Raw genomic sequence first — 22,016 nt, 5'->3', positions numbered from 1 at the left:
TGGTAATTACTGCAGAGTGATTATCTGTGTCTCCAAACTGCCCGAGGCTGGAGATAGCCACTTTCCACGGCGGCAGCAGCTGTGAAGGCAGGCATGAGATCTCTGGGCTGGGGCTGGGCCCTCCCTCTGCTGAGCTGTGGCAGCAGCAGCTGTGGGTTGTCTGACTGCTGGTGCTAGCCCAGGTCCTCCCAGGGGACCCTGAGCCTGGGGCAGGCTGGGGACAGGGGCAGGGTGCCCATCAGACACGGTGTGGGACTGCTGATGTGATGGGTGGTGAGTGCTCGCTATTTACAGGGGCAGTTTGAGGCTGAGCAGTGTCTGTTTGGGGGGAACCCCCAGTGCTCGATTCACACCCGCTGTGCTGTGCTTGTATGGCAGGAGATGAATTCGAAGCAGTCCCAGCAGCTCTGCCCTGTGCTGCCGATAAATCTCTCCCTTTGCAGGCACGGAGCGAGATTTAGTTCAGGTGTCACTGGGATCCCTAGCAGGCAGGTGCTCAAAAGCACTGACCCCAAGCCGAGATGGAAATGAAAACAGTAAAAGGAGATTAAAACGCGGAGGCTGGGGGCTGTAAAGCCTGTGCGGAGCAGCTCCCCACCCGCCTGTGATTTAGGGCTCTGCTCATCTGCTAACACACCTAATTCACATCCATCCAGGTCCATCACGCTGTGCCGGCCGGGTCGGGGTGATGGGGCTCATCCCTGGTGGCAGCCATGCACCAGGGCAGGACATGAACGTGGCAGGGGTGCTCTGGGGACAGGGACCGTGGTGCCACCCTGCTATGTCCCTCCTGTCCTCAGGTGGGGTGAGAGCAGTGTCCCACCCGGCAGCAGCACGGAGCGAAGGCAGATGCCTGCCGGTGGAGGCAGAATGTCATCCCTGCAATAAAACCAGGTGGTTACGTGGGGGACCGCTCGTTCCTCGGCTGGGCTGGGCTGGGCGCTGCTCCTCGGTGCGGTGCAGGAGCTCTGCTGCACCTATGGCGGGCAGCGGTCTCTGTCCAGAGGCTGTCCTTCCCACGGGACCAACAGTCTGCAGTCTTGCAACTCAGCATGCGGTTGGCATCTGGGCCATTCGAACAAGAAGTTTGCCGGATACGGTCGTTGTGATGGAAGTGATGTCTTGACAAAAGGACCTGGGAGCCCTGGTGGTCCCTGTTACCTTCCTGTAGCAGAGATGATTTAGGGGCCCACAGTTCACGGGGCACGAGCAGCTCTGAGCCGTGCGAGGACCACCAGGGTGGAGATACATCCACAGCAGGCGGACAGAAAAGCCAGTGTCACCATTCAAACGTGATCAGCAAACACAAATGCAATTAATCATCAAGAATATCTATGCGGGGAAGGGAGGAAAGAAGATGAGGGAAAAAAGGGACCACCTGGATCAGTCCCCTGGGGAAGCCCCTCCGTACATTTCCCACTGCCCGATCCCATCCCAGCGGCACTGCTCTGGTCGTCAGAGTTGCCCAGTTTCTTTATTCGTACTTGGTATTTCCAAATCCTCCTGATTTTGTCTCATTAGCAAATGTCACCAATGCACTCTTCCTTCCTCTGCTGACTTGCTAATGAGAATACGGGAAAAGATCAATCCTCATCCTGATCTTCAAGGATTTTATCCTCCAGCCCAACAGAACTTCTTCTAAAATATTAATAACCCATTTACACCCATCTTAGCTGGCCTGGACCAGCCCTGCCTGACAGCTGTCCACACGGTGCCATACCAGCTGCTTGGCTGACTTCCAGATGCTGCCCTTTTCTAGAAAACAAGTGAGCTGATGTGCCCGGTTGGTTTAGCGTAATCAACATCTGGAAAACACACGAGCTTTGGAGAAAACACTCAAATATAAACACATTTTCAGAAGGAAAAAAAATCCATCTTTCTTGTCCAATGCTGTCAAGAGTTCCCTGTCTGCGCCCAGACTTTGATTTATGACTTCGGGGATGGCATTTTGGCAGAGATTACATTTCTTTGCATGTCAGTTCTCCTTCCCTGCCTTCCTCCACACCCTTGTCCCCAGCCTTCCTCCACTGGGGGACCCTGGGGACCAGGGGACCTGGCTCAGGAGACGCAGTGATGTGCTGATGGTGCTGGGGAGAGGGGAGGGGATGATGCCCGGTGCTGAAGCTTGCAGGTGTTTGTTTGCTGACAGGAGGAGGTGGAAAAATCCCGGTGCTTTGGGGTGCTGCAGGATGGTCCCCAACCATTCCCAAGCATCCCCATGCCTTGGGATCAGGGGGACACAGAGGAGGGAGGCGTGCAGGGTGAGACAGCTCATCCCCACGGTGCCCTCCTGCACGTGAGGCTGCCTGAGATGGCGGAGGGAGAGGAGAGGTAATGAGCACTCAGTTTTCCTGCCCGATGCTGCAGCGATGGCCCTTACTTGGCTTCTCTCCCAAAAATCCTTCCCTCAGCCCCCGGAGGGGTGGCACGGCCACCGGCTGTACCTCCCCGCACACCCTGCTGCAGGCTGTTTGTGGGGAGCAGAGGGGAGGGGAGGCTGCCCAAGGGACGCACTGATACATGCTCTGGCTTGCCTTTTTTTGTTTTTTTTTTTTTTTCTTTTTACGGGAATAGACAATGTGCCCTGTCTCGGATAATTAGCTATTTCCTCACCAGATTGTTGTGAAGGGAAAACACTGGTGAGGAGCATTAAACATTAAGCGAGGAGGACGGACCCTGCTCGTTGTTCCCTGTAGCTCTTTTCTTGCCAGCCCCAGAGGGGTCTTGGTGGGGCAGTGGAGGTGGTTTTGCCCTGACAGCGCTGGCTCAGGGAGCAGGTGTCTGTGTACATCCTTGTAGGGCATCACTATTTAACCAAGCCCCCATCCCCAGCTCAGGGAACCCCAAATCCTCTCTTGCCAGCCCCCAGGAAATCCGGGGGACCCATCACCACCCATCACTGCCCTGGGGTGGGCACCTCTGGTTGCCCAGCCCAGTCTTCTATTTTCTGGGTTAGAAATGTTGCCAGGCCACAATTTGTCCTCCTTTGCCCGAAATTTCTGAGATCCCACTGTGGGGCCAGGACACCTATGGAGCTCTGCCGTGGGGCTGCAGGTCCCAGAGGAGGGGGTCCCTTCCACCTGGGAGAATGGGAGGGAGGGGTTGAGGAGTCACATCTCCACAGTCCGGCTGGGTTTCTTTTTTTTCTTTTTTTTTTTCTTTTTTTTTTTTTTTTAATTTTCTTAGCTCAGTCACATTTCTGGAGCTTGCATCTCCCCCGACTGCCGTGGCTCCCAGGCTTTTTGCTTCCTTCCCTTCTGCTCCGGCGGCTGCAGCAGACGCTGTGAGTCTGCGATAAGTTATTCAGCAGCATTCTCCATGCTGGTCCTTGGATTTCAATTTCCACATGTTTCCCTTCAGGCTGTTTCCAACTAATTTCTCCATTTGCATAATGCCCCCCTTAGGGATGCGCTTGCTCAGTCCCTTCCCTCCCCCCTTTTACAAGATCATCAGAGATTCAGGCTATTAGCGGAAAACTCTCTAATTCTGCTGGTCCTTCGGAATTAGCCGAGTCCTGCCCCGTGTGCCTCCAATTAAAGGAGACAAAGGGGCGTGCAGGGATGAGCAGCTTTTAGGGACGAGACCTGGCAAGGTTTGGGGACGCTGCCATGGGGATGAGAAGTGGGACCGTGGGGGTAGGGAGAGGCTGGTCCCCGTGCCCATCGCATGCATCCAGCTCCTCGGGTGGGGATGTCCCTCACCTCTCCCAGGCACCCCATCACTTCTTTCCACCATCAGAAGCACGACCTGGCTAGTCACTCCTAATGTTCACATTTTCCTCCCTCTCTTTGAGCTCATTTTTTTCCCAGCTTTTCCTCTAGGCAGCCTGAACAGAAACCCTCCATCCTCTACCTAATTCTCCTCCGTCCCCACATGGCTAAAAGCCCCCAATACCACCCTGCTCCCCGCGAGGGCTGCCGGCTGTGATCTACGTTGCAGTACGTCTCCCCCCGAGCTGCCCAGACACCAGCTGGATGATAACCTCCGTAGGGAGCTGCAGAAACACCTCCAGCTCCCAGCCATCGCAGCACTCCCGCGGCAGCCTGCAGAGCTCACCTCTTCCCGCTCCAGCGCCGCGTTATTACAAACAGCATCCTTTTTGCCTGCTCCTTTATTAGCTCTTCCACATTATAAAAGATAATGGGAACTTTCAGAACTGCTTCTGAACAGGTCTCTGATGTGCTTCTCTCCTTTATGGCTCGAGTACAACAGAAATCGCAGACATTAACATGCTTCTTTAGGGTGAAATGTACAATTGAATGACACGCAGCCGGAGGGGCACACTGCGCCTCTTGTAGAGCCATCGGCAGAGAGGGGCAAGGAGGATACTGGGGAGGGGGAGCCCTTTGGGGCAGAGTCATTGCTTTCATATCCACCCCGAAGCACTTGGTGTGCCGCTGACAACACACGAATTGGCACAAGTAAGTTGTAGACGTGGATGGCAGCTTTTCCTTGCCTTTGGATGACGGAGATGCCCCCATCTCTTGTGCTGCCTCCAAGACTTCCCCCCCTCAGGACCCTGTGCCCTCATTCCCAGCACCCCACGCCGGGCTCTGCACACTGTGCTGGCCTTTCCTCGCCGTCCCCTTGGTGCTCAAGCCCCCGACCTAGTGCCGAGAGCTGAGATCTTTTCCCCCGGTTCCTCCCCCCCGTCACTTCTTGGGCAGAAATTCCCACTGCAAGTCTCCCCAGGGCCAAGCACCGCGGGATGCCAGCCTTCCTGGGGCTCCGACTTGCAATTATCGTGACAGTCGTTATAAATGCTGGAAAGCCTTGCTAGCTCTGCCAGACACCTTTGATGATCAGTGTCTGCAGCTTGCATTTCTCCTTGTTTTTTTGTCTGGGATGGGCTGGTGACCATGGATCCGTCCCGAGGGGGATGCGGAAAGCACCTCAGGACCTTTTGGTTGTGTCCATGCTGTGTCCTCCTCCTTCACTGCAGCTGAAGGGTCAGGTGCCACCCATGGCACCAAAATGAGAGCGTTGTCCCCATCATGGGAGTCCTGACACCACATCTGGGCCCCGGATGCCCAGAAGAAAGAGCGGTCATTGCCCGGTGGATGCAGGGATGCCATGGCCCTGCAGCAGGGATGGTGGCACCAGGCTGGCAGCAGCACGTGGCATCGCTCTTGCACGTCTTCCACCGTGCTCCTCCTGGTCCCAGCAGGCAGCCCGCTGCTCAGTTCCCTGCTGTTGGATGGTGTCACCCCACAGCACCGGGCAGAATGGGTGTCACAGACTCACAGGATGGCTGAGGCTGGCTGGGACCTCGCGAGGCCATCTGGTCCAACCCCCTGCCCAACCAGTGCCACCTAGAGCAGGTTGCCCAGGACCATATCCAGGTGGCTTTTGAATATCTCCAAGGATCTGCTGTTAGTCTGAAAAGGGAAAGAGCCTGCACAGGGCATCCAAGCCTGGGTCCTGCCGTGTGAGTAGCCCTTGCAAGCACTGGCACCCTGTGCTCCGCAGGAAAGCTTGATCCCAGGAGGGCTGGCGGCTGGGGACGGCGCTGGTGTGCAGGCGGCAGCTACACGTGGCCCCCTTTGGAGAGGTAAGCGATGAGTGCCACCACCACCCCGACGTACACGCCTGTGCCGATGGTTATGGAGAGCGCCGCGAGGAAGAGAGCTCGGCGGGAAGCTGAGCTGGCCAGGTGGAAATCTCCTTTGGAGACAGCCTTGCTGGTCTGGAAGAAGAAGCACACACAGCTGTACCTTCTCATCTCCCTGCGATACGGGTTCATGCAGCGTGCACAGGGGGATGGATGTGCACAGGGACGAGCTGGAAGGTGCCCCATTCAACTGTGGCAGCTACGTGTGGGGTGTACAGGCATCCAAATGGCCTCTCTCACCTAAAACACGGGCAAACCCAGAGGGCTAGATCTCCTATCCAAAGCGAGGAGTCTCAGGTAAGTGGCCTGATGTCCCCTCTGCAGGTGTCCTCTCTGTATGGACCTGAGAGGGGCCCCAGGCTAAGCCCTGCATTTTTTGATACCTAAATTTATCATGGAAGTGGATCCTTATGTGGTTACATCGCCGCACTTTGCAAACAGATTTTGGTGCTTTGAGTGGGCTAAGCGGGAAGTCTGCCGATGCTCTGCATTTTTTGCTGATCAGTCTGTGTTTAAAAAGATCTCAGGAAGAATATTGTGACTATCCTGGAGCTGTGGCTTCTGTGCTTGTTCAGTGCACAGATGAATCAGCTGCCCAGCCCCAGCCACTCTATCCTAGGAAGGCTGGGAGAGCACCAAAATGAAGGAACAGGAAGCCATTTAATGATATTTAATGGATTTTGTCAGTTTTGAGTCTTCAGTTGAAACCTATTGACACAGAAGGGCCGATGGAGTCAGTGACGGAGGCAAACGTGGGTGTTAGCTCTCAGGGCTGGAGACTTCCAGCTTCCCTGAGTGCACGGGGTGCATCCAGAGCTACTCTTAGCATCGCTTGCTACTGGGGCTCAAGCTGCCCTGCGGAGATCAGGGCACCCGCTGCACACAGACACAGCCTGAGGAGATGCTCCTTGCCACCAGAGTGAACCTAAGTGGTAATTATAGCAAAGGGAGCTAAGTGTGAATTGCACAAAGCACATCATCACATGGCAAATGCACTGTGCTACCCTGCACCACATGCAAAAATGTGAAATCAGCCACTTCTCAGGTCCCAGTCAGTTGGAGCTTCCCCTTGTCTCTCACCGGCTCTGTGCCAGGTGCTCCTGTTATATACTTTTCCATTTCTGTTTCTATCTTCTTGATTTAACTTCTTAACACCTGTCCCCCTTCTATTCTCGGTACGACAGCATCCGTGCAAACACGGAGTGAATCTCCTGGCTCGACACGAATTATTCTGGGCTGACAGTAACGTGACTGTGAGCAGGCTCTGGGCAAAGCCCTGCAGAAAGCAGCAGCTCCTCCACACTGCTGCAGCCCAAGGGTCACCATGCTCTCCAGGTTCTGCTGCTTTCCCAAAGGTGCCCTCGGCAGCATTACTCCCCAGGGAAGGCAATGAGGATTGGACACCCTGTGTAGACCCTGAACCCAGGATCTTCTGGGAATCCTGGAGGAGTTTTAATTGGATGAGATCCTGCTTTCCAGCTGCACACAGTCTGGTGTTGGCTCACAGGGTTCAAAAAACAAGGAACAGAGAGAAGGGCATGGTGGAGCTGCAGGGGGATGGGGAGACCAGAGTCCCCATTGTGCCTGGTCTCCAGGTCATGGGCTACCTCAGTGCAGATGAAATTGTGGTGCAGGACCTCACACTACTAGAGAATGGGAGGGTAGATGGAAAATGCTGTTATCTTCACTTTTCTGGCGGGTGAGAACCTGAGCAAGAAACCAACAGGAGCCCTCGTTCCCTAAACAGCACCTGAAGGCCCAAATGAAAACCCTGCCCCCAGTACCCCACACAGGAGCCGGAGGGCTTGCAGCCCCACAGCAGTTGTGGAGCCATCCAGGAGCAGGAGATCCCTCCGTCCCAGCCCTCGGGAGCCTGGGCACAACACAGAGATGAGCAGAAAGGTGCCCAGAGCCCTGCAGGACCCTGGCTCCAGGGCTGAGCACATGCAGGAAAGCAGAGGGGGCCGGGGCATCTCTTACCCCTTGGGAGAAGTAGAAGGCAGCAATCCCCAGGGGCCAGAAGCAGCACAGCATGGAGAACAGGGCCAAGCCCAGGTGGTCCCGTGGAGGAAGCATTAGGAAATGGTCCTCGCTTTCGCTGTCACTGGAGGAGTCGCTCTGCAAAAAGGGATGAAGTCAGGGCTGGTAGCAAGGTTGGTAGGAAGCTCCACCAGCCCGTCCATGAGCTGCCCCATGGCCAAGCCGGCCCCGCCATCCACTCCTAACGACCCTGCGTGAATCAGAGCCCTGCCAGTGCAGCATGCAGGGATGGAGGAAGTGTCTGACAGCACCCCAAGCCCCCCAGCAGTTCGCTCCGCGATCTGGCAGGGCAATGGAGCAGGGACCACATGCGCCCATCTCCTCGTGCCACCAGGCTCCTCGCCACGCTGCCGCCCCGAGGCTACCTCTCAGCCCTTTCCCCCACCTCCTGCTCCATCCTGATCCCACCACGTATTCTCACATGTTTCCTACCTGCAGGTTCAAGGGGTGAGTTTCAGAAATATCTCAGCGTCTCAGCCTGGTTTGATGAGAAAACCCGTAGCTCAGCACATCAGGAGCGGAGCCGCTGCTCGGCTCCCTGCCAGAGCAAACGCTGAGCTTGCTTGCTGGGGGTCTGGGATTTCCCTGGGAGATATTCTTACACTGAAGTATCTTGAGCTCTGGTGGAACTGGCTGTTTGTCAGCTTAAACAAACTTAAACAAAGTGCCTTATCCCCATTAGGGACCGGTAGATCAATATCCCGCTAAACTAATTTAGAAATTGAGGGAAAGCGGCTGAAGCGGAGCGGCGATGTGTCCTGTCCTCTTAGCAATCCCATTTCTCAGATCGGCTGCCATGAGCCTGCCTGCATTCGGCCACAGCTTTCCCAGCAGCCTGTCCTCCGAGCGACACACGTCTGCGGGAGAGGCACGGAGCTGTGGCAGAGCCGTGCTAAGGGCTGGGCAGGCCACACCGCCGGCATCGGCCCCTCAGGCACCCGCTCCACTAGGCCTCAGGGACATGCTGCCGCCCTTCCAGGTCCTGGGCACTATGCAGGACAGGGCTGCTTTGCCAGCTCCTATTTTTTCAATGCAGGGTTCATCCTGCCTCGATACATTAAGCTTTCTTGTGCTGGCATCAGGCATGTGAGTTTTGCTGTTGTGCAACATGACTGCTAGTTCCTATTAACTCCAGCACCACAGCAGCCACAGTTTTGCCCCTTCGACACCACCCCTTGTTGAAGGGTCCCTGTCATCCTAAGGGTGCTGCAGAGACAGCCCCACCTCCCCTCGGTGGCCTCCTCCTGAGGTCTGCTGTGAGGAAAAGGGAGTGGAAATTATAAGGAGAAGGAAGAAATCCTGGGTGCACAGAGAGTGAGGGGTGAGATAGGAGATTGTGGGGTCAGGGAGCGAAGCTAAAGGGAAAGAAGAGGAAATGTATGACCAAGAAGGTGGCCCAGAGTTACCAGAGGAGGTGTTTGGTGCCGTCCCACCGCGTAAAGCTCACCTCGTACTCCTGCAGCTCCTCCTCCTCCACCTCGTAGGACACCGTTTGGATGCGGATGTCGCTTTCTACCAGGCGTGACCCTTGCGCGTCGTGCCCGTCAGGACCTTCAGACGGAGCCTCTTTGCTTTCCGTGAAAGTGGTCTCACAGCTTTCCCCCTTGCTGTCCTTGGCCTTGAGAGCGGTCTCATCCTTCACGAGGATGAAGTTGGGGCCGTACAAGGCTTCGACAGCCAGCTGCAGGGAACTGGCGTCCAGCAGCTGGTGAGTCCTGGCACCGCCCGTGTTCTGGAAGATGTAGGAGTACAGTTTCCCTTGGCAGCGGTGGCTGGGGTAGTCCTGGCTGTGATGCTGGTGGTAGGAGTAGGTGCCACGGAGGTGCCCGTGGGCCTTGGCCAGGAGCGGGTCCTGGAGCTCACGCACGCTCTCCATGCTGCCGGCGGAGGGGGAGAGCGATCCTGCGGGAGCAGAGAGAGTGGGAGGGAAGAACTGGTACTTCAGCGAGGCACGGCAGCCGAAACGCCTGTCGCCCATGTGGAGCCGATGTCACGGCGAGGCTAGCGGGAACAGAAAGATTTGGCAATGCTAGGGAAAACAAGAGCCCTCCCCCCCTTTTCCCCAGCTTGAATGCTATCTCGGCAAACTGAGCATCTCCTCGTCCCTCCCCAGCACGATAAGGATGCAGCCGTGTGACAAGAAGCTCTGATTCAGGCTGGATTAAGATGAGGATTTGCTGTATCTATAATGCATCTTGAGATGGCCACGCGCAGCCTGACAGGAAAGGACCTTCTGCATCTTTTGTGCTGGTTCCTAATTTGTGCTGCTGCGAAGCGTAACAGCACAGAAGTAGCTAAGAGGCTGACATCCACATGAGGGGCCCTCCTGAATTCCCAAAGTGGAGGCTGGCATGGGGAATTACAGCCCTGTGGGCATTACGTGCTCAGCTAACGGCTTTCATGGACACGGGCTGATTTCTAGGGCTGTATCACAGCTGTGCTAGGGCTGGAGCATGAGGAGGCAGCAGTCAAGGAAAGCCAGGATCCCTCAGCTACAGATGTCAACACCAATTTCTGCCTCAGGAAAATTCCTCTCCCTGTTCCATTCCTCCATTTCAGAGTGCTGAAACACCGTGCTGCTTTCTTTTTTTTTTTTCTTTTTGGCATGAAAATTTCTGAGATGAAATGTTTCAACCCAGTTTCTTCTGAGGAGCGTTTGCTATTTTGGCTCTCCAACCCACCTTGGCACAAAGAAAATGCGTAGTGAGATATCCGAATCCCCCAGGAGAGAGAAACAATCGCTCTGTGCTCCTCGGTACCCAAGCGCTGTGTTTTACAGCCGCTCTCCAGCACGTTCCCAGCTCCCGGAGCGTGCCACCCTCTTGCCTCGTAACCCCAAAGGTTGCTTCTCCTCTCCTGAGACCTCTGCAGCTGCTTCCTCTGCAGGATGCTGCGTGGCAGAGGCATGCTGCCACCTGCTACAGGGCTCCCAGTGGTGCACCAGCCTTTCTGACGGGAGGTGCATCACCTTGGCTTCAGACCAACCCTCGGGAAGAAAATAGAAATGAAGGAGTTGGAGTCGAACGCTCCAGGGAGTGAAAAGCCCAATTGCCGCCCAAGTGGTCCTGTTCCTTTTGGCCAAATTCTGCCATAGTGCACAGGTTTTAGTGCTGTAGCCTGTTGTAAATGTCCTCGTTGATGGGTTTTGTTTTGGCAGCGGTTGTCACATTTTGGAAAGCTGTTCAGGAAAATGAAGCCATTCAAAAGCACTCCTGCATCGCTAAAGCACTGCGCATTTTGGCGAGTGCCCTCCACACCTCCCTCCCCCAAATCATTGTCTGCTTTCTTCACCCTCCCACCTTACTAATAAAGCACTCAGTGGCTCCTGTGGCAGATGGCTGCGAAGTATTTTCACAATGTTTAAAGGCAATGCCTATTGGTACCACAGATCATTTCATTTCCTGCACAGAGCCAAAGAAGCATGCTCGGAGCACAATGCCTCCTCCCTGCTTCCAGGTGAGGAAAGCACGAACATCTTCTTTGCTTACCTCAACATGCAGATTAGATTTCCAATAAAATACATTTCTTTTTTAATGAAACGATAAGGGCGGACCAGACCCTGAGCATCACTTCAATGTAGCAGCCCAACCCAGAGCGGGACACCATGAAGCAGGACACCAAGGTCCAGCAAGAGAAAGCTGACGGTTGTGGTGAGGCATCAACACCCCGTCTCCAGAAGTGTTTCTGGCACTGAACCACGGTGGGGAGGGATGGGAACCTGCTGGGATCTGAGCCCAAATGTGCTGGGAAGCAGCCGCAGCCGGGCTGTGGGCAGGCTGCCGGCAAGAGGATGCTGCAGGCGTGGAGGCTGCTGCTTGTCATGCACCAGGTCGTTGGCACCGATTTCGATGAGGGAGAGAGGTGTGTAGCAAAGCTGCTGCCTGGGAAGCACTCAGAACATGGGCTGAGGAAAGAAGGGAAAGGGGCCGTGAGGCATTAGGAACCCAAAAAGTGGTGTGGGAGAAGGCAGGGAGTGCTCAGGGTGCGTGCTCTGAAGCACAGGTGTAGATGGGGGTGGTGAAAGGGGCACAGCAGAGCCACCAGCAGCAAATCTCAGGGAAAAAAAAGCCATGAAAAATCATAGACCAGGGTGGGAAGAGCCCACTACACAGCTGGGCTACTGCTGGAGGTGACTGCTCACACGGGGCATCCTGAAGGATGCTGAAGGGGCCAGCTGATGGGAGATGGGCTGACTGACTCAGGTCACATCTAGGAGTCCGTGGTTCATGTACCCTCTGGGGTTAGAAAAGATTGACCTGCACTAAACTCTCTTTTCCTTGTTGCCTTCCTGTCTGGGAGTTTGGGGTGCTGCTGTGAAGAGGAGGCAAGAGGCTGTTGAGAGGTTTTGGGGAAGACAAGTGCACGACCTGGATGAGGTGGGGCTGCCACCTCCAGCAGGGGGCTGCAGAAGGGGTCCTTGTGGCCACATGGGGAGCCGTGGCCAGCAGCTCCTCTCCCTGGGGGAAGCATGGGGCGATAACGGGGCTGCCGGGACCCGGAGGAAATGAAGAATGAAGATCTCACTGCCATTCTCATACAGATGCAATGAGACCACAGAGTGCAGCTGTAGCACCCAGTCCTGGCATTGGGCTGACCGCAACAGCACGCGTCTGCAGGGCAGGACTGTGCTGTGCACTGGGCCATAAAAACATCAGAGTTAATACTTGGGGGGAATAGCAGGGAGAGTGAAGAACAGCCCTGCCTGCGCACGTGCAGGGATGGAAAGAACCAATGCAGCCCTGCGGTCCTCCCCAAACCCCATTCGTTTTATCTGGATCCCACAGAGAATTCAGCCACACTGGGACTGAATAAAGTAAGCCTGGTAATAACCAGGCTTGGGGGAAGAGGAACGGAGCAGGCAGATGAAAGCAAGGAAGCTGTAAAAGCCCAGAGTGGTGAGGAGCAGACGTTCTCCAGCCTCATGACAAGCGTGACAGGACAGCACGCACAGCCATTCGCCCCACGGTACTGGCAGCAGGCAGCAGCAGCGAGATACCTTTGGGGCAGGGGAAGATGCCCAAACACAAGCGTGCACACACCTCCTGGGCCGTGGGGACACCCCTGGGGGGCAGAGCCCCCGTGCCTCAGCCGACTGACTGTCACTGGGGGCAGGCTGAGCCCTGCAGAGGACAGGAGCAAATGCTGGCTCCCTGCAAACTGCTTTGTCCCCCTGGGCTCCCCCAGGCTCCCCTGGGCAGCTGCAGCATTCTCCAGCCCAGTGCTGGATGCAGAGAGCCAAAATAAGGGCTGACAATAACAAGGTACCAAATCCAGCTCTGCACGTCGTGCAGCCCGGCTCCGCTCCCCGGCCCCATGGCTGGCACAGCCCTGGGACCCTCAGCACAGATGCTGGCCGCGATAAGCCCAGTTAATGACGAATTAAGTAGCTGTTCCAGGAGTCAATCATCGTCTAATTGCCCTGTCAAGCAAACACTCTGCCTGGCTTTTCGGGCTCATTAGAAGGTTGTGATTTCTTTGCACGTCCCCAGGCTCCCGAGCGAGAAGGTCAGCCCTGCCTGGCCAGAGGCTTTCCCTTGGGACCAGCACCCCGCAGGCTGGTGTGCTCAGGGAGTGATGCCCGCTGTGCTGCCGTGTCCCTGATGGGTCTGAGGGCAGGGGACAGCGCGAACTGCTGGGAAGCAGCATCACGGACAGGTGCAGCTGCCATAGCCCCAGGACAGCAGTGGACCCACTCCTGATGGAGCAGGATCTTGGAGGAGATGCGGCCAGCACCCTTCCCATCACAGCTGTGAGCCCGCAGGGTCAGGTGCGGCTCGAGGTGGGAAGAAAACCCTTTTATCAGGCCAGCAGGCATCACTGCAGAAAGCAGCCGTGCTCCGGCTGGCGGAGGAGGAATGAGGAATGAGGACGCGTGGTGGCAGCTGTGGCACCCAGAGGAGCAAAGGGGCACGGTGGGGGCAGCGGTGGGGGAGAAGCGACACGGAGCCAACAGGCACGGGTTAGAGGGAGGACAGCTGAGCGTGTTCGTGATGGGAAGCAGCAGATTCACAACTTCAACGCAGCCGGTTTGATGGAGCTGGAAAGGGGTGAGCACAACAGCACTCATCTGATCTCCTAACGGGTACAGAGCCAGGGCCTCGGCAGCGGGCTCCCGGCTCCAGCAGAGACTAAATTGCTCCGAGAATTGGGACGCGGTGGGCTGCTTCTCAAGGTTCGCGAGTCAAATTGGGCAATTTCCAGGTGGAAACCGAGCCTTTACTCTCCCTGGGTAAAACGTTTCTCTGCAGCGGCGTTTCCACCCAGCTGCGCTCAGAGCTCCTGCGCTGCTCCTACCGGGGAGCAACAGCACATCCAGCCCCCGGGGCGCTTCGGGAGCAGCGACCCCAGCCCCTAAACCACTGGAAATTAACTCTGGCCGTGAGCTCCGAGCGAGGGCAGGGGGGCTGCCCCCCGCCCCGGCTGTCCTGCCCCCCGGGGGGCCACTGTCACCGCGTCCCCTCGGGCCCGGCGTTGGGAGAGGTGGCCGCTAGATGTCCCAGGTGCTCCACGCAGCGCGGGGGCCGTGGGAAGGCACGGGGTGGAAAGGCACGGGGGGGGGGGGGGCCGCAAGTGCGTGCCCCGGCTGCGAGGAGGGGGCTCACCGAGCTGGGAGGGATGGAGGAGGGCTGGAGGAGAGGGATGGTGGTGAGACACACGGCTGTGGGGGCGGCTAGGTGTAAAATTAGCACGTCCGGACTCTCTCCGTGTCCTTTCTTTTTTTTTCAGCTGGAGAGACACCAAGTAAACAAAGCTGCTGGCAGGAGTTCCCGCAGCCTGGCTCGGGGTGCGGGATGCGGGAGCGGAGGGGGCGATGCAGGGGCTGCCCTGGTGCCGCAGGCTGTGGGGCGGCCCTGCGACAGCTGCCCAAGGGGTGACCTGGTCGGCAGCACTGGGCCGGGGACGTGGCCAGGACAGGACCGGGGCTGGGTGAGCCCTGGAGGTGCCGACAGCCGCGCTGGGACCATCAGCTCAGCCCTGGGGACTTGTGCACTTGCGCCCACCCAACCTCTGGCCCCGCAGAGCGCTCAGCAGCCAGCCCTGGTGAGCAGCGGGAGCTCTCGGTGCCAGTCAAAACCGATTGATAGCTCCCACCGGAGGCCTTTGTGCGTTGCCAAATGTTGGTTTGATGACCAGGAGGGATTGCTGGGGGGAAGCGCGGGTCAGCGCGATGACTCCAGCGCGGGGAGGCTGCTGGGGCTGTCGCTCAGCATCGCCAGCCCTTGGAGGCACCAGCCCGCCAGGAGAGCTCGGCCACAGAATTCCAGCCCAGGGGCAAGGGAAAGCAAATTCCCATGCTGCTGCAGCACCCAAATCACCAGCCGGGAGGAACATCAGCTCAGGCTGGCGGCAGGCTTCAAGCTCCCCTTGCCCAGCTCAGGACCGCCCTCAGGAAATACCGTGGCTGCTGCACCTGAAGCCATATGGAGAGACAGGTACTGGCACCCGACCCTCACCGCTACAGCCTGCTTGGAAACACCCGTGCGTGTAGGGCTACTGGGAACCGAAATTACTGGGCCTTGTCTCTGGCAAAAGCTCGCAGCCCGGAGGCAGACCCGTCCCTTGCCCAGACCAGGCTCCCTGCGTGGGGTGCCCACATGGACACCAAGCCCGCGCTGCCAGGAGCAGCTCACGGAGTTCCCTGAAGGCTCGCTTATTGCCAGGGTGTTCTTGCTGCTGCTGGAAGGCACAGAGAAGCTCGTGCCTGCAGACTGTAATTTTACTCATGGCTGGTTTTCCTACGCTAGTGGTTACAGTCTTCGGTTTCCCATCACATTTTCCCCATCACTATTTATACCTAGCATTGAACTGAACATGGTGGGTATCCCAGATGGCTCCAAGCTCCTCTCCCGACTTCCTCCATGTCACCCTTTGCTCCAGTCCCACCGTCTCCGCTTCAAGGCTCTTTTCCTTCGTGTGAGGTCCCCCAGGCCATGGCACAGAGGTGCTCCCCTGGCCACAGCCTGTCACCCAGCGCGGGAGTGACCTGGCAAACGGCACCCTGCTTTCCTCCAGGAGAGAGACCTGAACCAGCTGAGACCTGGGCCAGTGCAAGATGGGGACGGGGACGGGGACACAGCTGGCAGTGGGCACCAGGGTGTGGGGACAGTGAAATGCCCACCTTGCAGCTCAGCTTGCTGATAGCCCAGCACAGCACGCAGCTTCATCCCGGATCTCCCTCCGAGTCCCCCCTCTGTCAGCCGAGGCTGGCAATGTAAAGCAGTTGTTAGGGACTGCTCATTTGTCTCTGTTTAAAACATATATGTACAAAAGATTCATAACCACCCTGAAGGCTGGCGCATGCCATCACCTTCTTTCCCCGCTGTCCTGTTTATTTTATCTGCCTTCATTCTGCTCAGGGCTATTTCCACCGTGCTTACTGTGGCCCCGTTCTCCTGGGGCATCCCTGTGCCCCTGCACACTTCAGATGTTTAATTCATTTGCCAGTAATCTGCTCTCCCTTTAAAAATGAACTTACACTCCGGGCATGGCACTTCTCTAGCTTATTTTTCCAAGCCCTAAGTTTCCAAACATGGCCTGTGCTTATCGTGGGTGCAGCCAGCTGGTCTCCAGCGGAGGAAGAGATCCCTCCATTCCTGCTCCAAACAAAGCTCAAAGGTTAGGCTGTCACCCAGGTGCAGCTCTTTCTGGCAGCTCTTGCTGGCCCTGCGGCCCTCTGGGGCAGCCAGGAGCATCTGCAAGGGCAAAGACACGCTGGGCTTGACTGCTAGGTTATCTGCCATAGGGCTGGAAAGAGATGATGAAAACCGATGTCACATACTCTTTTTAATGTCTCTGTCAAGTCCTGACCACGGCTTGCTGAGTGCCCCCCTGAGCTTGCCTTCACCTTTGCTGCATCCGTGCTTTCCCTCTCTTTCTGGCTCATTGCTCTTCCCCGGGCTGGATTTAGACCAGCCCTTCCTGGCACTGCGCTCAGGCTGCACCCCTAAAACCCCCAGCTGCCATCAGCATGCTCCCAGCACATCCCTGCTGCACGGGGACCAGCCGCAGCCCCGGCCATCTCACCCTGCCCAGCACTTTGGGGTCTGTGGGGTCCGGGGGGTGTTCGGGGAGAGCCCAGCCCCAGAGCTCCACCGTGGCTGGGGAGGCTCGACCTGGCCCCACGGGGCTGGGTGGAAATTGTCACGCGACCAGTTGGTTCTCCAGAAACAGAGCCTGGGGACAATCCCTGCGCCTGCCTTTGTTTTTCAAGAGAGAGATGAAACGTTTCGCTCCAAAAGGAAGCTGTTGGAAGCGAGGAACCTGAAAAACACTGGAGATGAGCGGAGCTTTCCCCTCCAGGCTGACCAAGGCATTTGGACTGCTTTGCTGCCTTTTTCGCTTCACTAAGAAGCAGCAGCAGTAAGACTATTTGGAGGAAATCTATAATGGACCTTTTTATTTTTTTTTCCCTGTCTCAATGCTGTGGTTTGGCTCTTCAGCTGGAAGAGTCAATCATTTGCCCATCACTAATTCTACAGATAGAGAAAAGCTGGCTCAAGGTCCGGCCTAAAACAACCCCCTCGGACTTGTACCATGAGCAGTGCCTGCCAGTCTCGGGCCCAGCTTTAGAAAATAGGCAGAAAAGAGCAAAAGATCTGCCGGATTCAGAGAAAATGCTTGCAAGAGAGCTAGAAAACAACTCCGGGCATGGCTGTTAAACGGGAGGGAGGGCAGTGGTCAAGAAGAGGTGAGAGACCTGGGGAAGGGGCACGGTGCTTCACTGTCTGGAGGGTCTGATGCCAACGGGGTTGGGGGCAGGGTGGGCAGAGCTGTGGGCTTCACCTCTTCCTCCTCCACCTCAGAGGGCAAGGAGGAGTTTGGTACCAGGCAAAAGCCGGGATTTGCTGTACAAATTCACCGTGCCGGAGCTGCAGCAAATTACTCATTCTTTAATAATCGTGTTTATTACCTGCCTCTGATGGTGGTTCAGGGAGTTGAAGTGAAGCCGATTCAGCTCCCCGAAGCTTTCGATCTGCCAGCCATTTTCATGACACGAGAAACTTTTGCCGGAGAAATGCAGCCACTACATTTTTGATTGGGTAATTCCTTCTCCTGACAGCCTACAAAGTAACCAGCTATTATCCCCAGGGGACCGGGGCTTTTTTTGCCGTGTGTTGTTGCAGGCAGCCTCAGACCCCGCTCCTCTGGTTAGCCCTGTTATTTACGTAGTGCTACCTTCCACTCGGTGTCCTCCTGGGGAAAAAAGGTTTCTACCGGTGACAGACCCTGAGCTGATGGAAAGGCCATTTGCTTTTCAGAGGCAAAGCAAGCAACCCGGCAAAGTGGCTTGGTGGCGAAGAGCCTGGGTTTCGCGAAACCCGCAGCAGCTTTGGAGAAGGAATTATAAACAGGCACGGGTCAGACACTGAAAGCCCTTCCCTTCCCAACTCCTGGGCTTTCGGCTCTTCCCCCGGGCACAGGCAGGCACAGGGACACCGGGAGGAGGTGCAGCTCCGGCGGGGCACGGTGCGGGCACGGCCCCCCGCTGCCCATGGCTGCGGGAGCGAGCCCCGTCCCTTCCCCTGCCGCTGCCCGGGGGGAGCCGGGGGGGGGGCTCGGGGGGCTCCAGCGGCCGGGCAGGAGGGCAGGCAGCCCCCAGCTTCGGCGGGCGGCCGAGTTGCCTGGCCGGGAGACCCGCAGGCTGCCTCCCGTTCACGCAGCAGCGCGAGGTGCCATTGCAGCTCCCGTGCCGTAGCTGGCCTGCAAAACTTTTCCCGAAATCCTTCCGTTTCGCCCCCCGACCCGCCCCCCGGCCCCGTTAGCAGCTGCTCCCTCCCCGGCTGCCCGCTACCCGCTTTCTCCATCTCGCAGCCCCCCGGCTCGGCCCGACAGCCCCCACCACGTTTCCTGTTTATTCCCTCCGGGACCCCCGTCCCCCCTCCATCCCCATCCCTCCCCCCCCGCCAAGGAGCGGCAGCTCCCCCTGCTCGGAGCTCGGTCCCTTACCTGCGGGGCTCAGCCGCGAAGTTGGAGCGGCGGCGGCGGCGGGGCGGCGGCGGGCATGGCCGCGGCGGGGGGGCCGCGCTGCGGCGGGGCGAGGGCTGCGGGGAGCGGCGCGGGGGGGCCCCGGGCAGGGCCGGCGGGCACGGCCGGGGGGCGCCGAGGCGGGCACGGAGCCGGCCCGGGAGGCGGCGGAGCCCTCCGGTGGCGGCGGCGGCACCGCGCCCCGGTGCGCCCGGCGGCGGAGCACGGCCGGTTCGCCGGTTCCCGGTTCCCTTTTCCAGGAGCCTCCTCCCGGCGCGGCTCCGTCCCCCGCCGCCCGTTCAGACGGCGAGGCTGGAAGCGGCTCCGCTGCCTCCTGCTCCCTGCCTTCGCCAGGGCGCAGCGCTCGCCGCTCCCGCCGCCCCCCCCCCCCCCCCCCCCAGCAAGGCGGAGAGCCGCGGCGGGCAGGTAGAGCTCCAAGGGGGTCTCTGCTGCTGCGGCTCAGCCCGGGGTTTTCCTGCCCTGCTCCGCGGGGTCGCCGGGCGGCACCAGGAGCTGCCGCACGCACGCCCGGGTGTCGCCCCGCTTGGCGGAGTTAATCCGGATTCGCATCAGCACAGCGCGAGTCGGCACCCGGGCCCTGGCAGCCCGTCCTTCCCGCAGCCCCCCTCCATCCCCGCGGTGCCCCGGGAGCTCGGCTGCTCCCTGCCGCTCCGGCAGCTCCCCGAGCCCCCCGCTGTCTCCCCACTTGCTCCCAAACTCCCCAGATCCCGGCTCCTCCCCGGCTCAGGGGCACCCAGCAGCGTGACGGCTGCCAGCAGAAGTGTGTGAGGCTGAAGGGTGGCCCAGCTGGGGCAGGGTGGGGAGTTGGCACCCCGGAGGGGTGCACATCTGTCCAGGAGCTGCAGTGAGAGCCTTTTCCAAAACCAAAGGGACTGGCTGGATGGTGCAGGCTAAGCTCAGGACCTGGGCTTCGTGTCCTCGCAGAGAGAACCGGCAACGAGTGTCACAGCCCTGTGCCAGGCAGCTTTCAGCTCCCTGGGGGCAAACCAAGTCCCACCGTCTGCACCCCCAAGCAGCTCCGGGAAGGATGGGAGCCCAGAACGCCAGCCACAGGCTAGTGGCCGCAGCCAGGGGACTGTCTTCCAGGATGACAGCTGGAGCACAGAGTTGCTACTATTAATACAGCGATCCCCAGGGAAAAGTGCTCCTGTTGGCCAGACCCAGCTGGCATAGCTTCAGGGGGGTCTCCTGCACAGCCTGCAAACCCCAAGAAGGAAATAGTCCGTCCTGATGTCCCTAGGGAGTGGGACAAACGGGAAAGGGCTCAGGATGCCACAAGGAGGTTGGGGTGGGCTGCTGAAAAGCAGCCCTACGGCATCTCTGCCATCAGAGGTCTGCCACTCCCAGTTAGACAGCGGGACTTGCTGTTTGCTGGGACGGTTTGGTGGCAGCGACCTTCCCAGGGTGACAGCCCCAGCCAGGGTCTCCCTCGTGCCTCCAGGAGCTGCTGGTACCAGTGGGCATGTGCTCCGCTGGAGCCCAGCCTGCCGCAGGCAGCCCTGCAGTGTGCCTTGGTTATTGGCCCCCACGCAGCCACGGTCAGCCAGCACCTGCTAATTAAAGGCTGACAAAGCAGGCCAGGAAGGAAAAGCCTCATCACACATGGACAGCCCTTCAGCGAGGCCTGAGGGGCTCAGGGGGTGGTGGGAACCGAGTCGTGAGCTCAAAACCCAGTCTCTCCATGCTGCGGGGGAACCTGAGAGAAGAACTCGGTAGCTGGATGAAGCATCTTGATGCACGGCTTGCCAAGGCCCTGGGAGCTGCCGTGGCTCCACGCGATGCCGAGGTGCTGAGATGCCCATCAGGAGGATGAGCAGGAGAGCGGGGAGGATGGCTGATGGGTGGCAGCGCTGTCACCGCCGCCGTGCAGGCAGCTCTGCCCCCGCAAGCAGCTTTCGGCAGCTCCTTCCTTCACACGGGCCGCGCACAATCGCTGGATTAAAATGCAGGCACGGTGATTAGCCGGCTGGGCGGGGGATTAGCCCTCTCCAACTTTACAGGCAGCACTTAGCGGCGGAGCTGCAGCTCTGCTTCTGCTGCTTTAATGACGATAAGGTGACATTAGCATCCCCAATCAAAGCCTCGCCGACCTCAGGCGGCTCCGGGAGAAATGCATGCATGCGCTTGTATCAGAGTACATGCTTGTGCTTAGGAAGGTATGGTGAAAAACAGCTTAGGCAATGTGGTTTGGGGGTCGTTATTATAACAGCAGCCACCTGGCCCGTGTCAGAGCTGGGCAGCATCCCTGGGATGCGACACGAGCTCTCATTGTGCCCTCCTGGCTGAAAGGGCTGTGTGACCCAGAGGAGTTGGTCAGGAACGAGCCCCCACCTCCAGGGCAGCGAGGACAAAAACACCCATTGGAAACCTTCCTACCTGGAGAGATAAAAGGGACAGAATTCAAGGCAGAGGCAGCAATAACACCCGGAGTCTCCCGCTCTGCTGAAAGTTGTAGTTAGATTTATGCATCCACTGGGGTGAATGAAAGAAAAATGGATGTACAAATGGCCCCCCTCTCTCAGCTGCAGGCAGCAAGGGAGACCTCTGGCAAGAACCCATCCAGCAGAAGGAAATGAGATCTCATTACATTAAATATTAGCCGACGTGTTATCACATTGGGCTTGTTATACCAGCTAAATGATGCCGCTCTTCAAAAAATAATTAGAAAAACGTTGCCGTAGACATAGAATACACAAGTAAAAGGCTGTGCTTGTGTTTCAGAGCTGCCTTGCACAGGAAGGTGGGTTTTTGTTTTTGATTATGTTCTATCAAACATTAAAAACTCACTGCCAATATGTCCTGAGCTTCGCAGGCTTCATCTAGCTACAGACATAGCAACAGATAAATACGCCACGACGAATTTGGTAACATTACTTTATTGACGGCCAAAAACCAGATCACTTTATACGGAGAGCCTGAACTCCTGCCAACCAGTCACGAGCGGCGAGGCGAGACGGAAGATTTACCGCCAGAAAGGGACCTAAACCACTAAAACCCCAAATAACTGGGAGGGCTGTGCGAAGGTGAGGACTCAGCTGCAGAAAAGCAGAAGAAGAGAGCAAAGAGGAGATGAAAAGCAAACCCTGCTCAACCAGGAGGCATCAGGCAGGGCCCACGGCCCGAGGGAGCAACGCGAGCGGCGAGGCTCTGCACATGCGTCCGCCGGGACTGGGGGAGCACTGAACAGATTAGCTTCTATTTGCAGCTATTAAAAATGATCAGATTAGTGAAAGCTAGAACCGAGAGAGGAGCTTTGGAGGGATCAGCCAAACCTAATTAATTGGGCAGCGTGATGGGAGAAGAAATTAAGTGTGGACAAGTAGAAGGTGAAGCATATTGGAAGGAACAACCTCGGCTTTTCATAATCGCTAGTGATTTC

General features: G+C 57.7%; 1 protein-coding gene across 5 annotated transcripts; it reads right to left on the bottom strand.

Annotated features, from left to right (window-relative positions):
- Window positions 1-4,096: 4,096 nt before the first annotated feature.
- SYNDIG1L (synapse differentiation inducing 1 like) lies at window positions 4,097-18,691 on the bottom strand. 5 transcript variants are annotated; one of them, XM_040559510.1, is made up of 4 exons: window positions 18,599-18,691; window positions 9,099-9,553; window positions 7,592-7,729; window positions 4,097-5,686 (listed from the first exon to the last, which is right to left on the bottom strand). In XM_040559510.1, exons 2-4 carry the CDS (start codon window positions 9,525-9,527, stop codon window positions 5,528-5,530), a joined length of 726 nt encoding a protein of 241 aa, XP_040415444.1. In that variant the 5' UTR covers window positions 9,528-9,553; window positions 18,599-18,691; the 3' UTR covers window positions 4,097-5,527. The 5 variants fall into 5 exon arrangements, with proteins under 5 accessions (XP_040415444.1, XP_040415441.1, XP_040415442.1 ...); XM_040559507.1 differs by having other exon boundaries at window positions 9,099-9,652; window positions 18,599-18,668; XM_040559508.1 differs by lacking the exon at window positions 18,599-18,691 and adding an exon at window positions 17,562-17,974 and having other exon boundaries at window positions 9,099-9,652.
- Between the last annotated feature and the right edge of the window lie 3,325 nt (window positions 18,692-22,016).

The sequence above is a fragment of the Cygnus olor genome, chromosome 5 (assembly GCF_009769625.2).
Source record: "Cygnus olor isolate bCygOlo1 chromosome 5, bCygOlo1.pri.v2, whole genome shotgun sequence".
NCBI lineage: Eukaryota > Metazoa > Chordata > Aves > Anseriformes > Anatidae > Cygnus > Cygnus olor.
This window is presented reverse-complemented; position numbering and strand designations above follow the sequence as displayed.

Bases quoted from the DNA above. Each gene is read 5' to 3' on its own strand.
- SYNDIG1L (XM_040559507.1), bottom strand. From the start codon at position 9,629: ATGGGCGACAGGCGTTTCGGCTGCCGTGCCTCGCTGAAGTACCAGTTC. The intron at 7,730-9,098 runs GTGAGCTTTACG...CCCTTTTTGCAG, and splicing joins AGGAGCTGCAGGAGTACGAG to AGCGACTCCTCCAGTGACAG. The intron at 5,687-7,591 runs GTAAGAGATGCC...TTCTTCTTCCAG, and splicing joins CCTTCTACTTCTCCCAAGGG to ACCAGCAAGGCTGTCTCCAA.